Consider the following 23401-nt stretch of genomic DNA (forward strand, 5'->3'; position numbering starts at 1 on the left):
TGGTGTAGCTCATGTTCCGTGTTATGTCTAAGACCAGATGGAGGCTCAGGGCACCAGAGAGGGCTGGGCCGGCAACGTGACTGGGCCAAGCAGAGGGCTACGAGGGGAAGGGCTGTACTGAGCTAGAAGGCAGGCTGTTCCCGCTCTGGGAACATGCTGCGGGTTCGGGGCTCACTCCTGGTGTACTCCAGGTATAGCATGAGGTTGTCACATCTTGCATGTTTTTCAAGAAAACTGCAAGTCCAGATTTAAAAAAACCCTAAATGCAAGTACTGTATTAGCAAATTCTCTTATAGCGCTTATTGGGTGTCAAGCACTATTTTTGATGCTTGTATACATTACTGCATCTAAGTCATATGACAGCCCTAGGAGACAGGGGCTCTACTCATTCCATTTACACAGGAGAAGAGTCACAGAGAGGTTAAATAACCTTCCCAAAGTCACACAGCTGTTTAGTTAATGGTACCGGACACCAAACCCAGGTTACCCTGCTATAAAGTTCAAATGCTTAATTGCTGTACAATTCTATTTTAAAAAAACAGTTTAAAATACAAAGAGAGGTAGAGCCTTTCTGAAGCTAGGCTTCCGGCTCAAAGTAATTTCCCCAAGGTCATACAGCTAGTAGCTAAAGGTATGTCTGACCTTCAAATCCATGGCTGTTCTCTCCATTAAGCTGCATTTCCTCTTAAATGAGAGGATGAACTCAATGACCTCCAAGTTACCTTCCTATTCTGAGAGTCCGTGAGGCTGTTCTGCATTTCTATTATTGACTTCTCCATTTATTATTAATATTTAATCATAAAACACTTATGTCTCCTCCAAATTTGGATATTTTAAAGGCTGCCAATTCCTGATGTTATTATGATCTTGTTGCTAAATATACCCTCCCCCCCAATCAGGGGTGTGGAACTTGGGTGTAATCATGCAAAGACAGAGAAAGACGTGATAGAAACGGATACACTATCGTTTTGAGAGCCACCTCCAGGGGCAGTTTCATCCTGTGAAGCAGGTTTTGGGCCACTGTGCCCTGAGAGGTCCAGCCACAGCGAGCAGGCCAGTTGGTCTGCAGTGACAGGCTGATCCCCAGTGATGCTTCAAAAGGAAGGGATGTCCGTGGGGAGAGGAATAGGTGCCAGGTGGCACAGCCCGCTGAGCTGTGTATTTGCTAAAAATATTCAACTGCCAAAAGTAACAAACACTCCTGTATGAGAAATGAACCGGGGAGGCTGAGCTGTGGGCACGGGGGAAGTTCACACTGGGCCCTGGGCACATCTCAGATTCTCCTTTTGTTAGGGTTCCGCAGAATTTATATCACATCACAAGAGCTGGGATGGGCGACATTTAATGTGGCATTCGGGCCGGGCCTGCTGCGCTGCGCAGGAGTTCGGTGGCCACAAGTTCGACGCGCAGGCGCAGAGCCTCCGGGTGGAGTCTGCTCTACGCAGCCGCATAAGCTTGGAGCTGGGGTCTGTGCATTCCCTCAGCAGCTCTCACGCAGGCCTGGTCTGAGCCAAGGGCTGAAATCTGGAGCTACTTAAGATGCTGACGTTAGTCTCAAGGGTGACTAAAGGCACTTAAAAAGTCATAAAACAAAGAGAAGTGGTACGACGACCCCATAGGTGGGGCCTCAGGGGCCTTTTGTGGGAGAAAGGCCTTTACACCGGGCTGTGTGGACCAGCAGGGGCCGACCCTCGAGGCTCCCAGAGGGAGCCCCTGTCTGGGCACAGCGTGAACAGCAGGTGCCAGAGACTTGGAGGCTTAGGGGAGGCTGGGGGCAGGAGGAAAGAGAACAGATCCGAGTCCTGCAGTGGCCACCAGAGACAAGGAGGGAGAACAGGCCCGGGATGTGCTTCCCTACACCTTGCAGAAGACCCACCATGAGCCAAGCCCAGTCCATTCCGCAGGTTTGCTGCCCACAGGTGCCATTTACACCATTTATTACAATTTCTCATGCCCAGTATTGTGACTTGGATCTAAGATGTCCCTCAAAGCTCATGCATTCAGAAGTGGGGCTTCGTGAGGATTCTAACGCCATCAGTGGATCCACCCATGGATGCCTTCATAGTTCCGTGGCATTGTGGGGAGGTGGTGAAGATGGAGGGGGTGGGGCAGCGTTGAAGGGAATGGGTTACGAGGCTGTGGCCTTGGGAACCACGCTTTGTCCCTGGCTCTTCCTTTGTCTCTCTGCTCCCCAGCTGCTGTGAGGTGAGGAGCTTTGCCCCGCCAGGCCCTTCTGCTGCAATGCTGTCTCACCTCAGGCCCACAGAAAAGGAACCAACTGGCCACAGACCAGAACCTCGGGAAATGAGTAGAAGTAAATCCTCCCTCCTCTAGGTTGACTACTTTTCCACAACGTCGGAAAGCTGACTGACATACTAGGAAAACACCCGCTCCCAGCACCAGCTGCTGGGAAGAGGCAGCTCAGGGCTCTGACAACCAGCCCCACCGGAAGCACAGGAAGAGCTCTAATACAGACCTGGGTGCCCTGGTGGGCCATGCTACACTTCCCAGTGATTAAGGGCAAATGTCCAAGAACCACCAAGCCCATACCGAGCCTGGGCTGAAGGCAGCTTGGGTCAGCAGCTGATACTCGGTGTGCTGCCACAGTGAGGTTGAAGAGGCAGGAAGCAGGCAGGAGCTGGGCCCCCAGCGCTCAGAGGAGGGAATCACTGGGAAGGGGAGGCAGACTCTCTCCACCCTCCGCTCGTCATGGATGTGGTGTGGAGTTGTGACAGCTTCCAGCAGCCAGGGCCTTCAGGGTTCTAGAACAGTGACTTCAACTGTTCAGATCTGGAGGGCCGAGGGGTAGCCGAACAGAGGGAGGGGTTTCTGGGGTTCCCCTCAACCACAGGAGCTCTGGTTTTCAGAGTGGGTGCCTGTGCAAACTGGACTTGGAGAGAGAGAGAGAGAGAGAGAGAGAGAGAGAGAGAGGGAGAAGGAGGAGGAGGAGGAGGAGGAGCAGTTCTATGAACCTAAAAACAATTTGAAAGTGACTACAAGAGGACACCCCTCCTTGGAAGGTCCCTTGCACCTCTCAATCAAGCAAGAAGCCTCAGGCACCTCTGGTCTGGCCGTTTACAGGTGGACCCTGCCCACGGCACATCTATCTCAAGCACCACAGACCACAGTTTCCTTGGTGGCTCCTCACCTCTGCAGCCCTCTTGCTATGAAGCTATTGTCAGCTGCTGCTCTGGCTCAGTCTGGCTCTGGTTAGTTCAGTGCTTCTTTCACATGAGTCTCCAAAGATGTGATTGTATCTGAGACTCCTTCCCCCAAGCCCGGGCTGTTTTACATCTTCAAACAACCCACATGAGATGAATTCTTCCCCAGATTGTTCTCCTTCTCCTGGACCCTCTAGGCTGTCCTTAAAGTAGATGCCTAGAACAGATGGAGGCCCTCAGGTGGGACTGGATGCAGCTCAGCCTGAAGCAGGCTCACGGTCTTTACTCTCCAGTGTTCTTCTGGCCTTACTCTCTGGGTCCCAGACAGAACACAGAACTAGGGTCAGAACTGACCAGACCCTGCCTCATGCCTGGCTAGAAGTCAGCAGCCAGCACCGGGTAACACACAGAGGTCAGAGCTTGGAGGGCTGATGCCTCCCCAACACCTGACTCACAGTCATGGGCACCGGCCACCTGCCTCATGCTGAGACCTTTCCTTATGATATTGCTTTTCCTCTTTGTTCACACTGACAAAAACACATCTTATTCAGTAAAAAGCACTAGGAAATGCAACAGGGTTAGAAGTGCAATTTTCTATGGCAGAAAAGGAAACTGTCCTAATTTTCAGAGTGCTTCCTCTGTGCTGGGCACCTTTTGCAGGAATCATGTTGTAGATGCATGAGCACAGTCCTGTATGGCAGCCCTGGGTTGTTACAAACAACGGGGGACTGAGGCTGGCAGGTCATCCCAGCCTGGCCTAAGAAGCCACAGGGACTCACTGGGCTCCCAGCTGTCCAGTCTTACAGGCAGTCGGGACAGGGAGGTGTGCAGACAGGTTGATAGGTGTGCGGTCAGAGAGGGAAGCCATGCAGCTGTGACGCGAGGCTCCTCCGGGGGCTGGGTGGAGCAGCAGCCAGAGGGAAAGCTGAGGAATGGAAGAAGGCCATCTACAGCAGTAGCTAGTTAAGTGTGTGTATACAATAGGTGCTTGATAAATGTCCATGGGCCGATGGCTATGAAGATGCTGAGTCATCACCGCTGAGACCAGCAGCCCAGAGGCGCATATACGCTGAGACACAAATATACTGAGAAAAGGCTGTGACCAGTCTTTAAATGCCCTGCTGGATGCAAGGCACTGTCTCTGAAGACCATGGACAGCTGTGATCAAGCCCCTGCCAGCACAGGTAACTACCCCTGGTAGATCAGACCCTGCAGCAGGTTCCCCCAAAGTCAGTGGCTTCCGGGATCCTCAACTTGAGCTTCAAGGACACACAAGGGGCTGTGTTCAGGCTCCGCGCAGCAAGGCCATTCTATTGCCTTGCCCCACCATGCAGTGTCCTTCCGGTTCTGCGCTCTGAGAAGATCTGTTCCACACCAGCTGGGAGCAGAGGAGGAACCTGGCTCATGGAAAACCTGTCTTTGGGCAGCTCCAGTCATCTGCGTTACTACTGTCAGCCTCCTGCAGGTAGATCAGCTGGCAGGTAGCACCGGTACAGGGAGGAAGATTGGGTTTCATTTGAAGAAAGAATTTTCTGAACCCCAACTTGGAACAAACCAAACTCATGTGGTAGTGAGTTCCCTGGCACAGGTAGTACTCAAGCACACATTAAATGATTTTACAGGTTTGGGGCAAAATAGATTCCTATGGTGGGAGGGAGGCTGGATTCAAGGTCTGAGAGTCTGGTTGGAATCTCAGTGGGCATAGCATTTACACTAGTACTCCATCCATGGCAGCTGTAGGTGAGGGGGTGGGTGGGAGAATAGGATGGAGGGAAGGAACGGTGTGGCCATGGCTCAAAGGGGTGAGGAGACCTGGCAATTGGGCAGCACAGCAGCACAGGGGAGGTGGAGATGGGGGCTGCTGAAGAGTCAGCCTGCAGAGCCCAACTCCTGCCTTGTCCCAACACGCTGTGTGGCCAGGGGCAAGCATCAGCTCACACAGGGCACTGCTGACTGCCCAGAGCAGCAGGTCCTGGGCTGTGGCTATGATCTGGCTTCATCATTACATGCCCTGATTATCACTCTGGGCTGAGCCACCCTGCCTGGGATCTTCTTTCCTGCTTAAGTCTCAATCTTTTCCCAGAGCTCTGATCCAACTCCGGGTCCTTGGAAGCTTTCCCTGACTCTGACATGGGCCATACCTCCAGCTATCGCTTTCCCAGGTCAGCAGGGACAGTAGAAAAGAGAATTAGGCTCAGGAGCCAGGATTCTAAGGCTGAATTCAGACCTGTTCTCATTTGCTGTGTGTCTTTGGGCAGGTTAATTAATCTCTCTGTGCCTCAGTTTCTTCACCTGTAAAATGGGGATAATTTCTTACTTCTTAGCCCAGCGGCCATAGTTATGTGGATATGTTCATTCTATGATAGTTCATCACTTGGTATGGTGTCTTTCAGTTAAACTGCTCAATAATTAATGGCATATACACAAAGCATCCTTGTGAGTTTAACTTAGTTAATATGGGCTGTGTGCTTAGAAGACTCAGAAGTTACTAGGGGCTCAATCAACATTTTATCTATCTATGCTTTGTTTTGATCACACTCATCACAGCCAGAGTTAGAGTCTGACAATGGAAGGAAAACAAAGCACCCCAGGTGCCGAGGCCTGGAGACATCGCCCTTGCCCAACTCAAAGAGAAGCCATGGTTTGGTGCTGTGAGGTGGGTACAAGTACCTAATCCTGGAGCCCTGGGGACCAGATGATGGGGTACAAAGCCATGATGGGAGCCCTACCATCTCTTCCTCCTCTTCTTCCTCCTCCTCCATATTCAAGGAACAAGGAAGCCAAAAAGGCTGTTGAGGACAGAGAGGCCCTTGGAAGTTCTCCAACGGCACAGCTGGGGATGGGGTCAGGACTCCTTAGCATCCTTCTTGCATATGACTACGTGGTGCCAGCGATCAGGAGGAGGAAGCGTGTCACAGAGCAGACAGGCTCTGTGAGGAAGGATCAGGAGGAGGAAGCGTGTCACAGTCTCAGACAGGGCTGTATTCTGATGAAAAAATAAAAGGAAGAAGGGAGAGGTGACGAAGATGCTATGGGTGCAAAGGAAGGAGAGGACGAAGCTGAGAACCTGGACCGGCAGCCGCATCCCAGAAACAGAGGCTGGGGTCGGGGCTGGGGTGAGGGTGAGGGACAGATTCCAGATGACAGTGGCATCGGCAGTTCAGAAGGCAGAACAGGTTAGCATCCAAACCTTGGCTCTGAACAGAGTGCTGAAGGTTTTGCTTCGGGCCTCCATAGGACCTCTGACCCATGTGGCACAAGTGTGTACCACTGTCACACTTGTGCAAGGGAAATCAGTGGGATGAAAGGATCAAGCCCTGGATAGAAATATGTGGGGGCCACAAAAACCTCCATGAAGTTAGCCTAACTGCTAGATTTGTATCAGGATGGCAGAGGTACAACATGGGTAATAGGTTTAAAAGAAATTCTGGGTGAAAGAATAAAAAGACTTGGTTATCCACATTTGAAAAACATGAAACAAGATTTCTCTGTTGAGCTGGGACATTGCACTAGACAACCTTTGCATTTACAAGTAGCCCTGCACTAACCCTTTTTTTTTGTACCAGGAAATGAACTCAAGCCCTTGCACTTGCCAGGCAGGTACTTGTGCTGCTGAGCTACATCCCTGGCCCTAACCCTTTGTGTTAAATATCCGGAGCCGACTTAGCATCTCCCCTAGCCAAACGTGGGGGTCGCTGGTCACAGTGCAGCTCCACACTGCGACCATCAGCGGACAGCTTGAGTTCCTGCTCACTGCCCTCCCATCAGCAGTGCTCCATGGTTTGGACAGTTCATAACAGGCCAGAAAGGATGGGCAGGGTAAGAAGTGCAGCTATGGGAAGCTTCTAGAGCATACACATTAGGATCATTCCGGAGCGCTGTTGCTGCTGGCCCTGCTGTCCTTCAGCAGTACCATTTCTATGACATCTTGTCAGAAACTGAAAGATGTGGTGATCAGTGAGCACAGAACTTTATCTGTTCCCAGTCACGGCGCAGGACACAAAAAGCAGGTGGAGGCTGCTGCGGATAGGTCCCATCTCACACTAAGTGGAGATGCTTCTTTCTCCAGCTGAGAACAGCACTTCCTGGCCTGTCTTTGTCAGGCTCTGCCACCTTGGGCACCTTCCAGGTCTTTATCTGGGGAGCTGTGAGCCACACAAGACTTCCAGGTGTTGGACACAGAGCCATGGAGCTCCCTGTCTGTCGGGATCTGAAGCCACACCTTGGCTGAGCTCTGTTCCCTGTCACATGTGTGACCAAGATGGAGAGGAAGGCTCTCAGTCTAAGGGTTGCTGGCGACGCCTCTGCCTGGTGGCTGACTGGACTCTGTAGAGCTGCCCTGGCTGGACAAGAGCAGCAGCATGAATGCAAACTGCACCCTGTGACCCCAGGCACGTACAAGGCATCTTCCTAGGTACATAGCCTTACAGGCGCCTTCCCAGAGTCCAGTGAGGGGGATGAGCACAGCCCTTTGCCAGAGAAAGAATGCAGGTGCCCAGAGTAAAGTCCCAGCCTGTGGGCAGCGGAGGAAGGGCACCACTCCCCCACCACTGCTCTTCACGTAAAACATCCCCTGGCTATCATGGTCAGAGAAGAGCCGCTATGGGCACAATGTTTCATAGAGCAGGGGAGGTAAAGGAGAGTGGAGGGGACGCCTCCCCTCGGCACAGGCACCCCTCACCACGGGACCCGAGGAGGCATCACCCCCACCACCATCTCCATTTCCACCCACCGCACCTGCCGGGCCACTCTGGGCCTGGCTGTGGGTGCGGGCGGGGCAGCACAGCATCTGACCAAGGTTTCATGCAGGGGGCTGAGAGTTCCGGAAGGCATGAAGTGAGGCCCCAGGTGGTGCAGGAAAGAGCACAGGCTCTGGGGGCCAACAGGGCTGAGCGGGTGCCAGCCCGGTTTCTCACTGCCCGGTGGCCACAGACGTATTTCTGAGTTTTGTAATGTTTAGCTCTTGGATTGACTTTGAGTCAATTTTCATAGGAAAGTAAGGGTCTTTTTATGTGGCTATTCACAAACATCAGTTGTTGAAAAGACTTCCTTCCCCTGCTGAATGGCCTTGGTACCCTTACTGCCAATCATTTGATCACAGATGTGAGGGTTTATTTCTGGGCTTTCTGTTCTATGCCACTGATCTCTATGTTGTTTCTTTATGCGAGGACCACAATGTTTTGATTACTATATCTTTGTAGTAAGTTTTGAAATAAAAAAGTATGAGATATGCAAATTTGTTATTTTGCAAGATTGTTCTGGTTATTCGGAGTCCCTTCCTTTTCATCTGTCCGTTTGTTCTTATACGCTTGGCGCCTATAATGGCTGGCACCCAATAAATATTTGCTGAATGAAAGATAAGCTATCTGCTATGTGCTAAATGTTTGGGATCAGAACCAATCAGTTTAGGCCTTTGCATTTGAGGGACAGCTTGAGACAGACAGACAGACTGATTGCCTGGTAGTGCAGGAACAGAGTGGGCACAGAAGCGCACAAGTGGGCTCTGGCAGAGCAGCTGCCCACGGTCTGAAGCTTTGCCAGGCAGAAAATGGGACAAAGCACAAGACTGGGCTAGGACTGGAAGGGCAGGCAGTGCAAATGATGGGCCTGGAGCCCTTGTGTGGGGGGTGGTCAGAGTGACCCCAAGGCATGGCTCGAGCCTCCGTTTCTCCTGGGGTCCAGCGCAGCTCAGAGAGCCTGGTTCCTCCCTCTATTACGGAGGTGTGCTGGGCACCCAGGCCAGCTAACTCTGGAGTTTGGGATAGGCAGAGAATGAAAAGCCAAAAATAAACCTCTTGTTTCAGTGGGAACCCCAGGGTTTGTTGAGGCACAAGGGGAAGATCTGGAGCAAGGGCTTGGCGAGGTGAGGTGACAGCTAGCCCCAGCGAGGGTTTACCACGCTCCACGAGAGGATACAGCTCTGCAGTCCTCACCGTAACCAGTACTGCGGTCTCACGGTAACAGGTAGGCCCTATTCATTGCTCCTCAGTTTCCTGAAGAAGAAATGAGCTGTGCCAAGGTGGAGAAACTTGCCCCAGAAACGCCAGTGCAGAGCTGGCACTGAATCCAGGCGGTCTGGCTGCCACAGCCACAGATTTGCTTTCCTAGGCCTCCTTGGCCTCTAGAGGGAGTGGGGGACCCCCACCTCCAGTCCATGATTCCACAGGAGAACACGGACAGTGGCCCCAGGCCCAGGCAGCGGCAAGGCGCTGTGAACGTGTCGGCCTTACGCTGGGTGCCAGTCCTGCCTGCAGAGCTGCTGGAACCTGACACCCACTCCCTCCGGCAGGGGCAGAGAGCTTGGCTCCCATCTGGCAGTCTCACTGTCCTGCTAGGGAGAAGTGGGGAGGCTGGTGGGGCTTTTCCTGACAGCTTGGCTCACTCCCTGGGAATCTGGGGAGTCCTTCTCACCGCTTTCAGCGCAGTGTCCACGGCCAGGGGTCCCTCTGGGGAGGACTTGCAGCCTTTGTGAACCCAGACAAGACCCCAGAATATTCACGACAGTCTTTCTCCTCTTGCCACAGGTAGGGACCCCATGCTCAGTTCATCAAGGGAGACTTCAGAAGCAGAAGGAAGAGGGCCTAGGCCAGCGCAGGTGTGGGGTGCAGGGATCCACATGTCACTGCTCCTTCCTGCAGCAACCAGACCTTATGGAGACCCTGCCAGTGTGGGCTGGGAGAGGGGAGGATGGCTGCCCACATCCAGGCTGCCGCCGCCTCCTCCCAGCCCTGGGGCTACTGCTCAGGCCGAGACTGGCTCCCCAGAGGAAATTCTGTCCTCCTGGGCCAGGCCCCTTAAGCAGGCAACTCTTCCTTCTCCAGCCCTGACCATTCAGGGCTGTCCCCCTCTGTGCAAGGGTTTCACCACTTGGTGCATCAGGTGAACAAGCCCGTCCGCAGAGTGCCACTGCCCATGAGTTATAAGCCTCAAAAAATCACAGGTCTTAGAGTCTGGTCCCGCACTTGCCAGCACTTCTGTAAATAGCCCCCAAAACTTCTTAGAGGAATCTCAGGGAGATGAAGGTTTGTGGGGACCCTGCTGCTGGATATGCTGGCATCCTGAAAGTCTGCAAGAACCTTGCTGCCAGGGGATGGCTGACTCCCTGGCCCTCCAGCAGGCCGGTGCCCACCCTGGCCCCCGCGGGGAGCACACCGGACACCGCAGGCACGTCTCCTCTGCTCTCCAGGCCCCGGCCTCCTCTCCTTGCTGCCTTCCCCTGGGAGGTGTGTGCCTGCCCTCGGCGCAGGCTCTGAAAAGCGTGCTGGTTCCCCTGGCTGGCTGCCTGCTGGCTCCAACCTGCCAGCCACACTAGCCAGCGGGTCACAAGAATTGCAGCTTGGCTTCTCCCTGGCGTCCCTAGGCTCCTTTTGGCTCTTGGGTTCGTCCTTGTCAACATACTCCTGGGTACCTGCTGGCCTGGCACCCCTGTCTAAGCCAAGCCTGTCTTCTGCCAGCTGCTATACCCTGATATACTTCCCCCAGGTGGCAAGACCTGTCTGTTCTCAGGCCACATGCCACCCATGGTGACAGATAAAACCTGTCCCAGCACAGATTCGAACTTCTGTGTGGAGTGCAGGCCCCGTGCCCTCCTTTGGTCTGATGCCTCTACTCTCTCTTGGCCTTGGTCGACTCCACTTGTTCAGGAATCTGCCTGGAGCCTCCGACAGCTTCTGTTCCTTTTAAATCCTTTTCTTGATTCTTGGTTTGCTGGTCTCCTTTCTCTTGAGCCATACTGTTATCTCTCTTTTTACATTTTATTTTGAAACAATCTAACGTATAAAAATGCTAAAAGTAGAGTGTAAGTAGATCCTTTCCCCCACTGAATTGTTCGAGGGTAAGTCATCCCTGGACCCTTTAGTGTTTTTCACACAGCCTGAAGCACACCAGCTCCCCCAAGGACACCTTCCACATTGGCTCAGGCTCTGGCTCCCCATGTGTGGTGTCCTTCCCATAGGGTGCTGCCTTCAACCTGCTTGGGTTGTGACCCCCAACCAGGCCACCTTAGTTTGTCTCTTGGACAAAAGAAGCCTCTAGGCCAGTCATCCCTTCCTTCCTTCTACTCATAGGGACGTTGAGGGGTGCGGAGAGGCTGACTTCTATCATTCACAGGCTATGTTAATGCTTCCTTGGACCACAGTTTCCTTATTGGCAAAATGGAGAATCTAGATCCAATATTTCCACTAGGGCTAATTTCAAAATAACAGCTACAGCAGCATTTTATCCGGCACTTACTATGTGCCAAGCACTATAAGTACTTTCAGAAGGCAGTTTGGTTAATCATCTCACAAACCCATAATTAGTTACTGTCTCTATTTTATAGATGGGGAAACTGAGGCACAAAGCAGCTATATAACTTACTCAATAGCAGCTGGGCACTCTGAGAAATCCAGGATACCCACAAGGTCTGATTCAAAGTTTCCCACTCTACTACAAAGCCCTTAGAGGGAGTGTAGATCCCAGGAGTTTGCTCTGCTCTTGAAGAGGCAATCATATACATAAATATTGTAACTCATACAGAATGGTAGATCAACTTACTATATGCCAGGCACTGTGCCAGGGACATACAGACATCATTTCGTTTAATCCTTGACCACTTATATCATTTGTTTTGCAGATGAAAGACTGCACTATCAAGAGGTGAGAGGATTTTTTAAGCAGTGGCAAAAGCAGGATTTGAAACCAGGTCTGGCAGATGCCAAAGCTGTGTTCTTGTCACCTGCTGCTTAGCTGACAAATATGCTGTATACCTGCAGGAAGGCAGGACGGATGCCACTAATAGGCTCTGATAATGGGCACTGGGGCTAGGTGGATGCACAGGCTCCAGGTGAGGCTTCTATGCATCTGATTCTATTTGATGTTCACAACATCCCTGAGAGGTGCCTCCGCCTCTAGAGTGTAGCAAGGTCGCCCAGAACACCAAGGAAATGTTGGCTAAAGCCAGTGACAAATAAGTATAGGGCTGCAGGGCGCAGCCAGAGCCTCCTGCACCTGTAGGACAGGGCTGCAGACAGGCTGGAAAGCTGCGTGGAGGGCATCGGCACCCCCTGGGGCTGGGCGTGGGTCCCCATGTACCACACACCCCAGCTGGGCTGGGTACCCTTATCCTCCAGGCCCACACTACAGCCTGGCAGCACCATGCTGTCTCCTCTCTCATTTTTCTGCTCATTTTCAGCCTGTGGGGTCTGGAACCTCCTGAGGACTAGTATTCCTTAGACCTCTCATCCAGGGCTGGGTGTGGTTAGATAAACTAGATCCAACTCTGGGCTCCCTGCAGATGCTCATTTCAGATGAGGCGCTTGACCCAGGAGCTCGTGACCTTCAGCCTTCACAAAAGGCAAGCTATTTCTCAGGGAGGGACAAGGACTTGAAGCAGTAGTGTGATCGCCCTTTCACCCCAGCTATACCTCCCAATATTTAGGGCGGAGTTCTGCCATTCCTACGGCTGAGGCAGCTCATCAGGAGACAGGAGCTGGCGAGATCCCACACGTCACACTATGGTCAGCAGAGATGGTCCAGCCACACTGCATGTCGATTGTTCACTCAGGAGCCCAGAGGCTGTAATGGCACACCCAGTCCCCAGACTCCAAAGCCCAAATCTTCCTCCACACCCTCCGATTACAAAGGAGGAAACTGTGCCCTCCCACGGGAAAATGAGGTGCACAGTCTCCAGCTCCAGGGCTGACAGCATACAATCTCCCTCTCTAGAAAACCACCTTCAAATGATGCCCAACGCTGGAAAAGCAACTGCTTCCTGTGATTTGGTAAGAGATTCAGGGGGACCCGTGCTTCCCCTGCTGCCAGGCACTCCATCTTTGGGAATGTCCAATAACCTATATTTTCACTTTTCTTTTTTGTTTTTATCTTTACTGCCTATGGATCAACACAGGACCAGAGAAGTTTCTCTCCCTTCTGATGCACTGTCCACCCAGAACCACCAAGCAAGCATTCTGGTTGCAGCCTCAAGCTCTGTACTGCCTGGGGAGGAAGGCTACTTTGGCCTGGAGAAAGTCAGAATCATGCTGGTGGATAGAAAGAGGGAAGGGGCAGGAAGAGGAAGAGGAGGAAGAAAGTGCCACTCCTGTCTGCCAGTAGGAGCTGAGAGGGGCTAGAAGCAACGCTGGCTCTGCCCAAGCCTAAAGCTTTCTAGGTTTCCCAGACCACTGGCACTTTCCCACTCCACCCGCTTCCCCCACTTGGAGTCCTGACCTAGGGGCTCCGGGTGGTGGCGCAGTCTCTGGACCCTGGGGAAGGGTGAGAGGATGACTTCCCTGTAGAGTTCTTTGGAAGGAAGTCCCACGAGCAAGAGTTTGACAAGCAGTCTACTAGCAGTCTTTCACTAGGATGGTAGGGGCAAACTTCTCTCTTTCTGTCTCTCTATATAATAAACCCATCAGGAAGCAAAGTGTGAGAGAGCAGACGAACAGTAAAATCTGGAGAGCTGGAAACAGACGAATGGATGGGAAAGTCTTGGCAGACTTAAGGAAATGAAACCCTCAGTCAGCAGCAGGAAAGCTGACAATGAACCCGACTTACATCACAGGATCCCTCACTGAGCCTGGAGGCAGAGTAAAGGGAACCAAGATAAGGACTCTTGGCGGCAAGAGGCCATTCCCTGCTCAACTCCAGCAGCCCGGGAGCTTGCCCTTCCCAACCTGAGAAAGCCCCGAGTCTGTTCTTTGCAAAGTGTGAAAGCCTGAGGGCCTTGGTGGGGGATCAGGCAGCCGAAGGAAGGGCAAATTACCATAAAGACATGCAGGGGATGTGAAGGCAACCCGATTTGAACTCGAGGCCTCTCCTTTCTCCCTTCCTATCTGTTTCCTTTCTGTGGGGAATTTGAGAGAAACAAGCTATGGGGAAGAAAAAACTAAAAAGCAACAACAACAAAACAGCCAACAATAACAACTCACGTTACTGGCCTTGTGGGGATAAGATACTGGATTCTATCAAATAAGGATGGGAAACTATTGAAAGAAATATTTAGAAACAAAAGAGGTCTTGAAGACTAAAATGTGAGAGCATAAATGCAAAACTCAGTAGAATGACTGAAAGACAAAGAGGAGTACCCAGAGAGGATGGCAAGACTTCAAAGCTATGGAAAAAGCTAACAGCAAGGAGTAGAGCTCCAGCCCCGAAACCACACAGGGCTCGGCTCCGAGCAAGTCCTGGAGCCGGCACAAGAGCAACCCCCTTGCGCATTACCTTTTCATTTGCATCTCTAACACGGACAGGGCAGAACGGTCAGCTCCCTGGCAGAGCCCGCCTGACTCCCCCTCCCCAGACATCTGACCTCAGTTGAAGGGTGGGTCCTGGCTTCCCTGGCTCAGCCCTGACTCTCTTAGCTCCTGGAGACCCAGAGCCTCAGTCCTGCTCTCAGCTCCCAGGAGCTCCTGGCTCAGGGACCTACTCCTCGCCCGAGTCCATCTCCATCCACCATGACCACGTCGGAGAAAGTGTCCTTCCTGTGACAAACACCGCCCAGCAGTGCCTGTGTGCCTGGCACTGTGGACACAGAAGTGAGCACAGTGTGTGGTTCCTTCCCTCTCACAGTGCTAACATCCCAGGGAAGGAGATGGGAACACGCTAATATGTACTTGGAGAAAAAGCAAGGAAGGGGCTAAGAAATGCCAGAGGAAGGTAAAAGTTCACAGTGAGTACTCTGGGAAGATGTTGATGAGGGTGACTGATGGAAGTGATGGGGGCCTTGGCGCTCTAGAAAAAGGGCTCCAGGCAGAAGGCACAGCATGTGCAAAGACCTTGAGGCAGAACATGTATCAGGGTACTGGCTGAGAGCACAGACAGAGCAGAATGCAAAGATCAGGGAGGAGCTGGGGCTACATGTACAGGAGTGACAGGGTCTGGTGACATTTGACAAGATTGTTGGTTACTGTGCAGTGGGAAGCAGGGAAGCAGATTATATAAGGACACTCTGATCACCAAGATGAGGGCTGGCTGTGGGGAGAAAGTGGGTGGGTTCTGGACATGACTCCAAGGTCAGGTTGATGGGATTTGCTAATGGACATGAGGCAGAGTAGCTTGGGGACTGAGTGTCTGGGAAAATGACACTGCCTTTGCAGATTACTCATCTTTCTTCCCTCCTCCAAGAGACGCCTCTTTTGCCCTCTTCCCACTTTGATGCCACTCAAAGGCACTGAGCAGGTGTGGTGATGCAGTCTGTGCGCCTGTCTCAGATACTTTCTAACCTTTCCACCACCACCCCTCAGGGAAGCAGGTTGAGTTCCGGGTTGGGCTTAAGAGTGGGTCACCCGAAGAGTTTATTCTTCATGCCTACCCAAAAGGCTTTAACTTATTACAACTTCTTAAATTAAAAACTCAATCAATTGGCCCTCCAATAATAACCTAGAGGCCGTAAGTATTTCCAAAAGCATAATTTGACATCCTTTTAACTCTGGAGTTCACAGTCAGAGGGGGTGAGGCAGAGCAGGTCTTTAAGCTGAAAAACATGCTGTATTTCTAGACTCCAAAGGCCAGAAAGGAATGGATTTGCAAAAGGGTGTTAGGGAAGAAAATAATCTTTAAATTTTTAAAAATTAAAATTGTTCTCATCAAACTACTATTTCATGAAACACACACACTTGCACACACACACTTGCGCACACACACACACACACACATACACACACACTTAAAAGTAAAGATGGCCCATGAAATAACATTCTTTAGGTCACACAGTGGGCCTCTTTAAGACCTGAATAGACATATTCAGCTATTAGAAATAAAAACACACGGGATAGAAAAGTACAACTGCTAAAGTACAATCTCTGCAAGTTGAGAAAAACAGAACTAAGTATAAACTTTTAAAATAATTCCTGTGATGCACGTCAGAGACCCAAGTCACAGCTGTTCTTGAGCATCCATGATGCTGGGAACCGGGGGTGAGCCCATCGGGCATTCAGGTGGGCTGTCGGCACATAGCTGGAAGCAGGCACGGCGCTCGGGAGCTGTCTGGAGACACGGATGTGGGGGTCCTCAGCGTATCGGTGGTGGTGGGAAGATCCCCTGGGAGGGAACTGGAGCAGAAGGGAGTCCAGGGCTTCGGAATGAAAGCGCTGAATGAAATCATGAGCTGAAGTAAACCTCTCCTCCTTTAACTTCTTGGTGTTGGGTATTGCATCCCAGCCAAGGATGAGGAAAGCAACTAAGATACTTGGGGATGGTGCCAGCAAGGGAGAACAGCAGGTCAAGAAGACATGAGTCCCCTGTCAGGAAAAAGGGGCTGCCATCATGCCAACCTGCTGACCATCCCACCTCAGCTCAACAGTTGTCTGACCCTTCTAGGCCTGGCCCCACGACCCTGGGAAGCTCTCCAACTACTCCAGCCTCAGACATCCACCTCCGTGGTGCTCCTCAGCCTCGACTGTCCCTACCTCAGCACTAGGCCTTGTGTTGTTATCTTGGGGGATCCCCCAAAAGGCAGAACAGCAGTTTGCCCCATTTGGGTCCTTGTATGTTCTGGTTCAGAGCACTCCTAGCCACTAACTAAATAGATCTTGTGTGATGGATGGACTTCAATAAGTCAATTCTATTGCTGGAACGGAGGTCAAGGAAATGAGGACAGAGGTTGCCAGAGACAGGATGTGTATCTATGAGGATGCTGGACCCACACAGCACCTCTCCTTTCGTCCCTGGCTGAGTGACTTATGGCTAGCTGGTCTCAACAGGGACACATCTGGAAAACATGGTGGAGTAAAACTAGCAAGTCGCAGATACATACTAAACAGACTGGAGTTGTCATGAGCACCAGCTATGGAATGTTTCAGGTCCTCTCAAGCACAGGTAGGACTGTACCTCTGGAAAGGACTTGGAGGAGGCCCTAGGACTCACTCTAGTGGTGGAGAGGGGCAGAAGCCCCCAGGCAGGAGCTTTAGGAGCCAGCACACAGCGGACCAATCTTCTCTTCGTTCTTTCTTGGCCCACGCTGGTCTGGACCCCTCAGCGGACCCAGTGAAGACCCTTCTCCAACTGTACAGGAGTGAAAAATACATGTTCACTGCGTCACCAAGGAAAAGAGGAACTGAGTCTGAGGCGAAGCCTGACATGACTGCAGACGGTGGGGCTGTAAGGTGTGTTCAGTGTTCTGGGACATGGGGACGCTTGGTCACCTGAGTGGGACAGGTGATTGCATGGTTTGTTGAACAGATGGTCAGTATCCTGGTTCCATCCAAGAAATGCCAGAAGTGCCCCCAGTACGTGACAGCTAAACACAGCTTCCTTTCTTCCTGATGTTTGCATATATTTCTGAGGGTGAAACCAGCCCCAAGAGAGCCAAGAAGGAAGAAGAATCACCAGCAGCGAGGGTGGGAAGCACAGCAGGCCCCTGAGTGGGACAGCTGTCCGGAGGACAGAGGTCCTCAGGGGCAATGCCACATACACCTCTATGTGCCCAAGTCAGGCATGACAAACTAAAGGAGTGAGGGTCATAATTCCCACAGCCGACGGAGCAGAGTGAGGGTCTCCAGCCAGAGACAAGGGCACCAACATCTCGCTGAGTTCCTGCGGATTTCCACAGGCCTCACAGGGCCCTCTGACCATCCCACGGCACTTCACTACCCGCTTCACAGATGAAGACGCTGAGCGGCGGGGGGTGGGCTGAGGTCGGACAGAGGCAGGTGGGACCTTCAAAAGAGAGGGTGACTGTGAAACACCAGGTGGGACTGAGTGACAGCGCCCACACGGGACATGGAGGATGGGGACCACTGCCCAGGAGGGAAGAAGAAGAGAGGGAAAGGGACTCAGGTGTGAAAGCAGAGATGTCCAGTGGGCATCTGGGCAGGGAGAGGCTCCTGCCAGTTGCCTGTTCAGAGCCTCAACCTTCCCCAGTGACACGGGCCGCAGGAGGCAGTCTCTGGGAACCAGGCTTCTGGACTGGAGGTGCCCGTCTCTTCATGTAGTCACAGATGCCTCGAGAGGGAGGCCAGCTCTGGGTTACCAGCCAACAGCATGCAGCTCCTCAGAGTCCCTGAGACAGTCCTTGACACCAGAGGGAAGAGGGCACATTACTGTGACCAGACGCATCAATCTTAGGATCCAGCCTCCACAGCCTGTGAGGACCCAGTGGCATGAAAACACAGAGACACAAGAGGGCGCTCTAAACAAACAGCAGGAGTAGAAAACAGCCGTCCCCATTGGAGACAGGATTAGCATGCTGAAACACCCTCGTTCCAGTGTTCCTCCACGGAGCCACTCCTGGTACTTTGGACCGCATGATTCAGTGATACCTGCTGTCCCTGACTCCATCCCCATCACTGATAACTGACCCCCCACTCCAGCCCCTCAGTGCCATCAGCCGATACCACCAGACAATGCCAACTGGTGGCCTTGAGGGGTATAGCAGTCTCTGTTCTCCCTCCCAACCTTGCAGAGGACTCCGGCGCCTCCCTCTTTGACCTCGTGAGTTAGACACCTGCAAGTGCTAGGGAATCAGAGCGACAGAGCTCCCGTGTGACAGCCTGGCTTGGCTGAGGCCCGCGGAGTTTATGGTCCTCAGGGGGGTCAGCTTTCCTCCACATCATTATTCCTCAGGACTGGGTGGGACCAGGGGCAGCCCTGATCACACCAGGGACACAGACACAGAACCCTGAGACAGACAGCATGGCACCTGCCACAGACACTCAGGTCCCGGGAGCAAACACAGAACACAGCGGGCACAGAACACTCCCACAAAACATGTCTGAAGCAAGGCACTCTCCTCCAGCCCGGTGGCTTCCCAAAGTGGTGAGTTCCAAGATGTGCAGATCGCGAGGTCTCCAAAGACAAGCACCAAAGGCAAATAACCAGGGATGGTGTTCAAAATACTCTGCAGCTGTGAGCCATGGGCCCAGCTGCCAGTCAGCACGGCGAGCCATGTAAACAGTTCGTGCGTGCCACATGCTCTCGGCCCGGCCAGGGTCTCGGGGGCAGAGCCTGAGCCCCTGTGGGAAGCAGCACGGTGGCAGGGGGCTGCCTGGACAGGGGAGGGGGTGAGGCCTGCAGAACACAGACCAAAGGGAGTGGTAGGGTAGACAGCTGGGAGGCCGGGGCAAAGAACTTGGCTCAGGGGCTGAGCAAGTGCGGTGCTGGGGGAAGACCAGGGCCCTCCAGGTCTTCCACAAACACCCAGCATCACACATCCCCGTCAGTCATTCTCAAACAGAGGCAGCCTTCAAGCCTCGAGAGAGTGGCGCACCAGGGCATCTGTGGGCACAGCCCTGGCAAGAGGTGCTCACAGCCTTTGTCCACAGGCACTGCGAACTTTCATCCACAGGAAGTGGACTGGAAACCAAGTGCGAGTCTTACCCTCCTTCGAAGATTTTGATCCTCGCCGGCTCCGCTCTCTTGGAGGTGGGAGCGTCTTCTTCCGGCTTCCCTTGCTTCTCTTCTTCCTTCTCCACTCTAGCTACCTCTTTCTGGCCTTCTGGGGAAACCAGTGACGGGAGGTGCACCTGGCCCACCGCAGGGATGACAAAATCATTGCTGGTTAAATTTGTGTTCTCAGCTGGGAGGGTCCTAATGGTGGTTGCCTTCTGCAGCCCTGCTCCCCAGATCCCTCCCCCTGAGAAAGTGCTATCAGCCCACTTGACAAGATCAAGGAACAGAACCCAGAGAGGTGCTGTTTCCTCCGTGCTGGGACTCTGACCCAGTCTCTCAGGGTCGCCTCCCCTCAGGAGCTGGCTTTGGTCATGATCCTTTGCACTAGTGTGGAAACTCCTCCTTATCTTGCTCCCTTGGTCAGCCAGGCACCCAAAACAGGGCCTGCTTTAGCAAAGATGCTTAAAGATGTTGAACAAATAATCTGCACATGGTGGCACACACCTGCAATCCCAGCACTCTGAGAAGCTGAGGCAGGAGCCCAGCCTGGGAAACAATTATTTAGTCAGACTCCGTCTCAAAAATAAAAAATTTAAAAAAGGGCTGGGACTTCAGATGCAATGGAAAGACCTTAGATTCAATCCTCAGTACAAAAAAACCATTTTTTTGAACATATAATGTCTCTACTGTGTTTTTGGAGATGAACTGGTCCAATTCTCACTGATAGATTAAAATGCCAAGGTCACCCAGCATGTTAAGGGTTGAGCTGGGAGCAGAGCACAGGTCTTGTTTCCAAGACCCCAGGCAATGGCCTATGGCCCACAAGACACCCCACCCCCACCCAAGCCAGGCCCAGAAAGGCTATGAAGGCTCTGGGCTGTTGCTCTCAGGGTTCATTCTATTTGCAGAGCTGTGAACCTCAAAGAGACCTGGCTCCATGCAGATGGCTGGCATTGGCCTTGGGCTTCCTGATATCTTCCACTATATCAAGAACATGGTCTGTATGGCCTCCAGGGATGGCAGGGGTGGGCACACCTCATGGAGGATGCGGTAATACTATGTGAGAGGCAGGGACCAGTGGGGCTGAGGAGAAAAGCACCTGGGGAACCAAGAGGTCTCAGTTCCAGCACCAGATGGGCCACTGCATGCTGAGCTACCCTTGGGTGGATTACTTCACCTCTTTGTCATTTCTTCAGAATGGGAGGTGGAAAATGAAAACCAAACAAGAATCTAGATGGCTGCTGCAGCAAAAGACAGTGGGTGAAAGGCTGGGTTTCTGGAGCATGCCATTTCCCGTCCTGGCCTGCAATCCAGTTAGTCCACAGAGTGATGGGGGCTGTCACAGGCCAAAGGATAGCTTCTCCCTCATGACTTGCTCTGACATCTGGACCAAGCTGAGGAGGTCCAGCTTCTCTGGTCCAGCTTGGTCCATTGCTTGGCTGGCAAAGTACCCTTCTATTGGGAAACACAGTGTTGGAATTGATCGGGGGACCTAAGATCCATTTTGGCTTTCAATGACAACAGTAGGAGTGATTAGAGCTAAAAATGATGATGGAGTGTCAAAGTGCCAACCACTATTCTGTGTGCACTATGCACATTTTAAGTCATTTAATTTTGTTCATAGTCACATTATTACCATCCCTATTTTATAGGTGAAGAAAGCAAGGCACAGAGAGGTTGAGTAACTGATTACTAACTGTCATATAGTTAGTAGGCAGGGTAGTGGGATTCAAATGTGGGCAAATTGGACCTGGATTCTTGTTCTAAATCTACTGTGACAGTGATATGATTGTCAGAATGATTCCCAAGGAAAAAAAGGAAGGAAAAACTGAAGGAAAAGGATGTGGCTGTAAAGTGGAATCTTACACAAGCTTGGGTTTCTCCAGGGCTTATACACAGAAAAAATACCTAGGACCAAATTCAGATACAATAGGGTCACCGAGACCTGAACAAAGATGGCTAGGAAAAGCTTCAAAATGCTAAGATAAACCAAAGGACATTTACAGAACTGACAGCAAATGGAAGCCACAGATGACAACTGTCAGCTCAGTGGAACAAAGAACTTCTTAAAGCACGATCTAAAGATAGATTGTGTTGTATAGAAAGTGGTAGGCTCCTCTTGCTCCCCCCTGGAGATATGCAAGCAGAGGTCAAAGAAAGAGGTGCAACTGTACAATGGCCTCAACTTTTAGACCACGCGGTTAAATTAATGCACTAGTGTGGAGCACTTTTGGTAGATAACAGGCCTTTGAACCAAGATGAATATTCGAAGAGCTCATTTTAAGAAAGCAGCATTATAAGCAAATGTCGGCCAAATCGTTTTCCTTAAATGCCCTGCACAATTTTCATTAGGGAGTAGCGGGAGTCTAGATCATGTAAAAAGGCTTTGGAGTGAGACGTAATTTTGAATCCAACCTTTGCCACTGACTGTGTGGCCTTGTGCAAGTTATATAACATCTCTTTGGTTTCTTTATCTACAAAATGGTGATACTGCATCCTAACTTTCAAGATCATGGTGAGGATGAAAGTAAAGTTTTACATCATGCCTTGCACACAGTACATGCCCCACTAGTTTTAAGTAGAAATATAATTACAACAGCATCTCAGCAGTAGCCACAGCTAGGAAGAGACAAGGGACAGCAAGCAAATCAGCGTGATGTTTATTGCAAAAATGGAAATCTTGTTCAGAGATGTCTGTTGATTGACAAAGACATCTAGAAAATAAATTTGGAAAATAGTTCATGAAGAATATCCAGCTGAGCTATGGACAAATGCAAGGTACAACATTCACTCAGTGATGACAGAGGAGAGAGATGTAGGAAGTTACAGATCACAGTCTTGATCACTGACCTACGGTGTGAGTTCAGTTAGGGGATTTATGCTTGATTTAGTCAAAGCATCTTGTTGGGAGGCACGCTAGTGAACATCTTCAAATTTGCAATCACCTTTCAAGATTCTCTTTCTTCAAATAATTAGAAGGAAAAATAGACTCTTTGGAGTCAGGTAGATCTGGGCTCAAATTCCAGGTTTGCAAACATTTGCCATTGTCCAAAGAGGGTTGCCCCCACCGAGTGTGAAGAAAGAAGATTCCAAGGAACAACTGGACCTCCATCCCCTGGCACTCTTTCAGCCTCTGGCCCTTAGTTCCCCACCTACAGAATTTAGAATGTAATGCCACCTCACAGGAGGAAGTGAGCATGGATTGGATTTGAGGCCCAGCACAGTGCCTGGCACAGGAAGGCTGCTAACAAACAAGACCCATTGCCATTCTGCAAATGCCAGGTCAGCACAACACATCATGGCCTGAAGCCTCAACGTATGGAGGTGTCTTCTGTCTAATATAAATCTAGAATAATTGAATTTCAATCTTATTGAACTTACAAGGGACCAATTCATTTAATAACTCCTCATATAGCCAGGAATAAATATGAGCCCTTAGTGAGGGCCTAGCACTACTACAGAGCACAGATGGGTCCAACAGAGAGTGACATTGGCCTCCACAGGTAAAGAAAAACACTGAAGCTTAAACTTTATTTGTCATCCTGCTCACAGAAAAGAAAGGAGGGGCATTTCTGGAGTGGCTGTGTCAAATGCTAGAATGTCTGGAAATGGGAAGATATTAAATGGCACTTGAGAATGTAAATAGCATATATAGGGGATTTAACAAAGCAGGAAAAGACTAATAAGATTAGGGAGAGTCATATGATAAAGCATAGATAGAAAGTTCTACAGTTGCTATAGGCAGTCCCATCAACCAGGTTTTCCAACTCTGTCTTTTAGAGAATCATTTTTTCTCCTTGCTGAGATTGTATCTCTAATTTTACATGGAAGCTCATATAAAAAGCCGGATCACTTCATAGCTAACTTTATAGAGGTGTATCTATTTCAATAATATGAGGGGCACACTCATAAAGAAACTCAATAAACATATTTCC

The 23401-nt window shown here is 51.2% G+C and overlaps 1 protein-coding gene across 7 annotated transcripts in view; it reads right to left on the minus strand.

The window, feature by feature from the left end:
- Hivep3 (human immunodeficiency virus type I enhancer binding protein 3) overlaps positions 1 to 23401 on the minus strand; it is a 334231-nt gene that overhangs the window by 20852 nt on the left and 289978 nt on the right. For all 7 annotated transcript variants that reach the window (XM_005410588.1, XM_013507767.1, XM_013507768.1 and 4 more), the window contains one exon: positions 19455 to 19600. In XM_005410588.1, coding sequence (XP_005410645.1) covers positions 19455 to 19600 — 146 coding nt within the window. The remainder of the gene's footprint in view (positions 1 to 19454; positions 19601 to 23401) is intronic.

Source organism: Chinchilla lanigera, unplaced genomic scaffold (genome assembly GCF_000276665.1).
Source record: "Chinchilla lanigera isolate Chin_1 unplaced genomic scaffold, ChiLan1.0 scaffold00136, whole genome shotgun sequence".
Classification (NCBI taxonomy): Eukaryota; Metazoa; Chordata; class Mammalia; order Rodentia; family Chinchillidae; genus Chinchilla; species Chinchilla lanigera.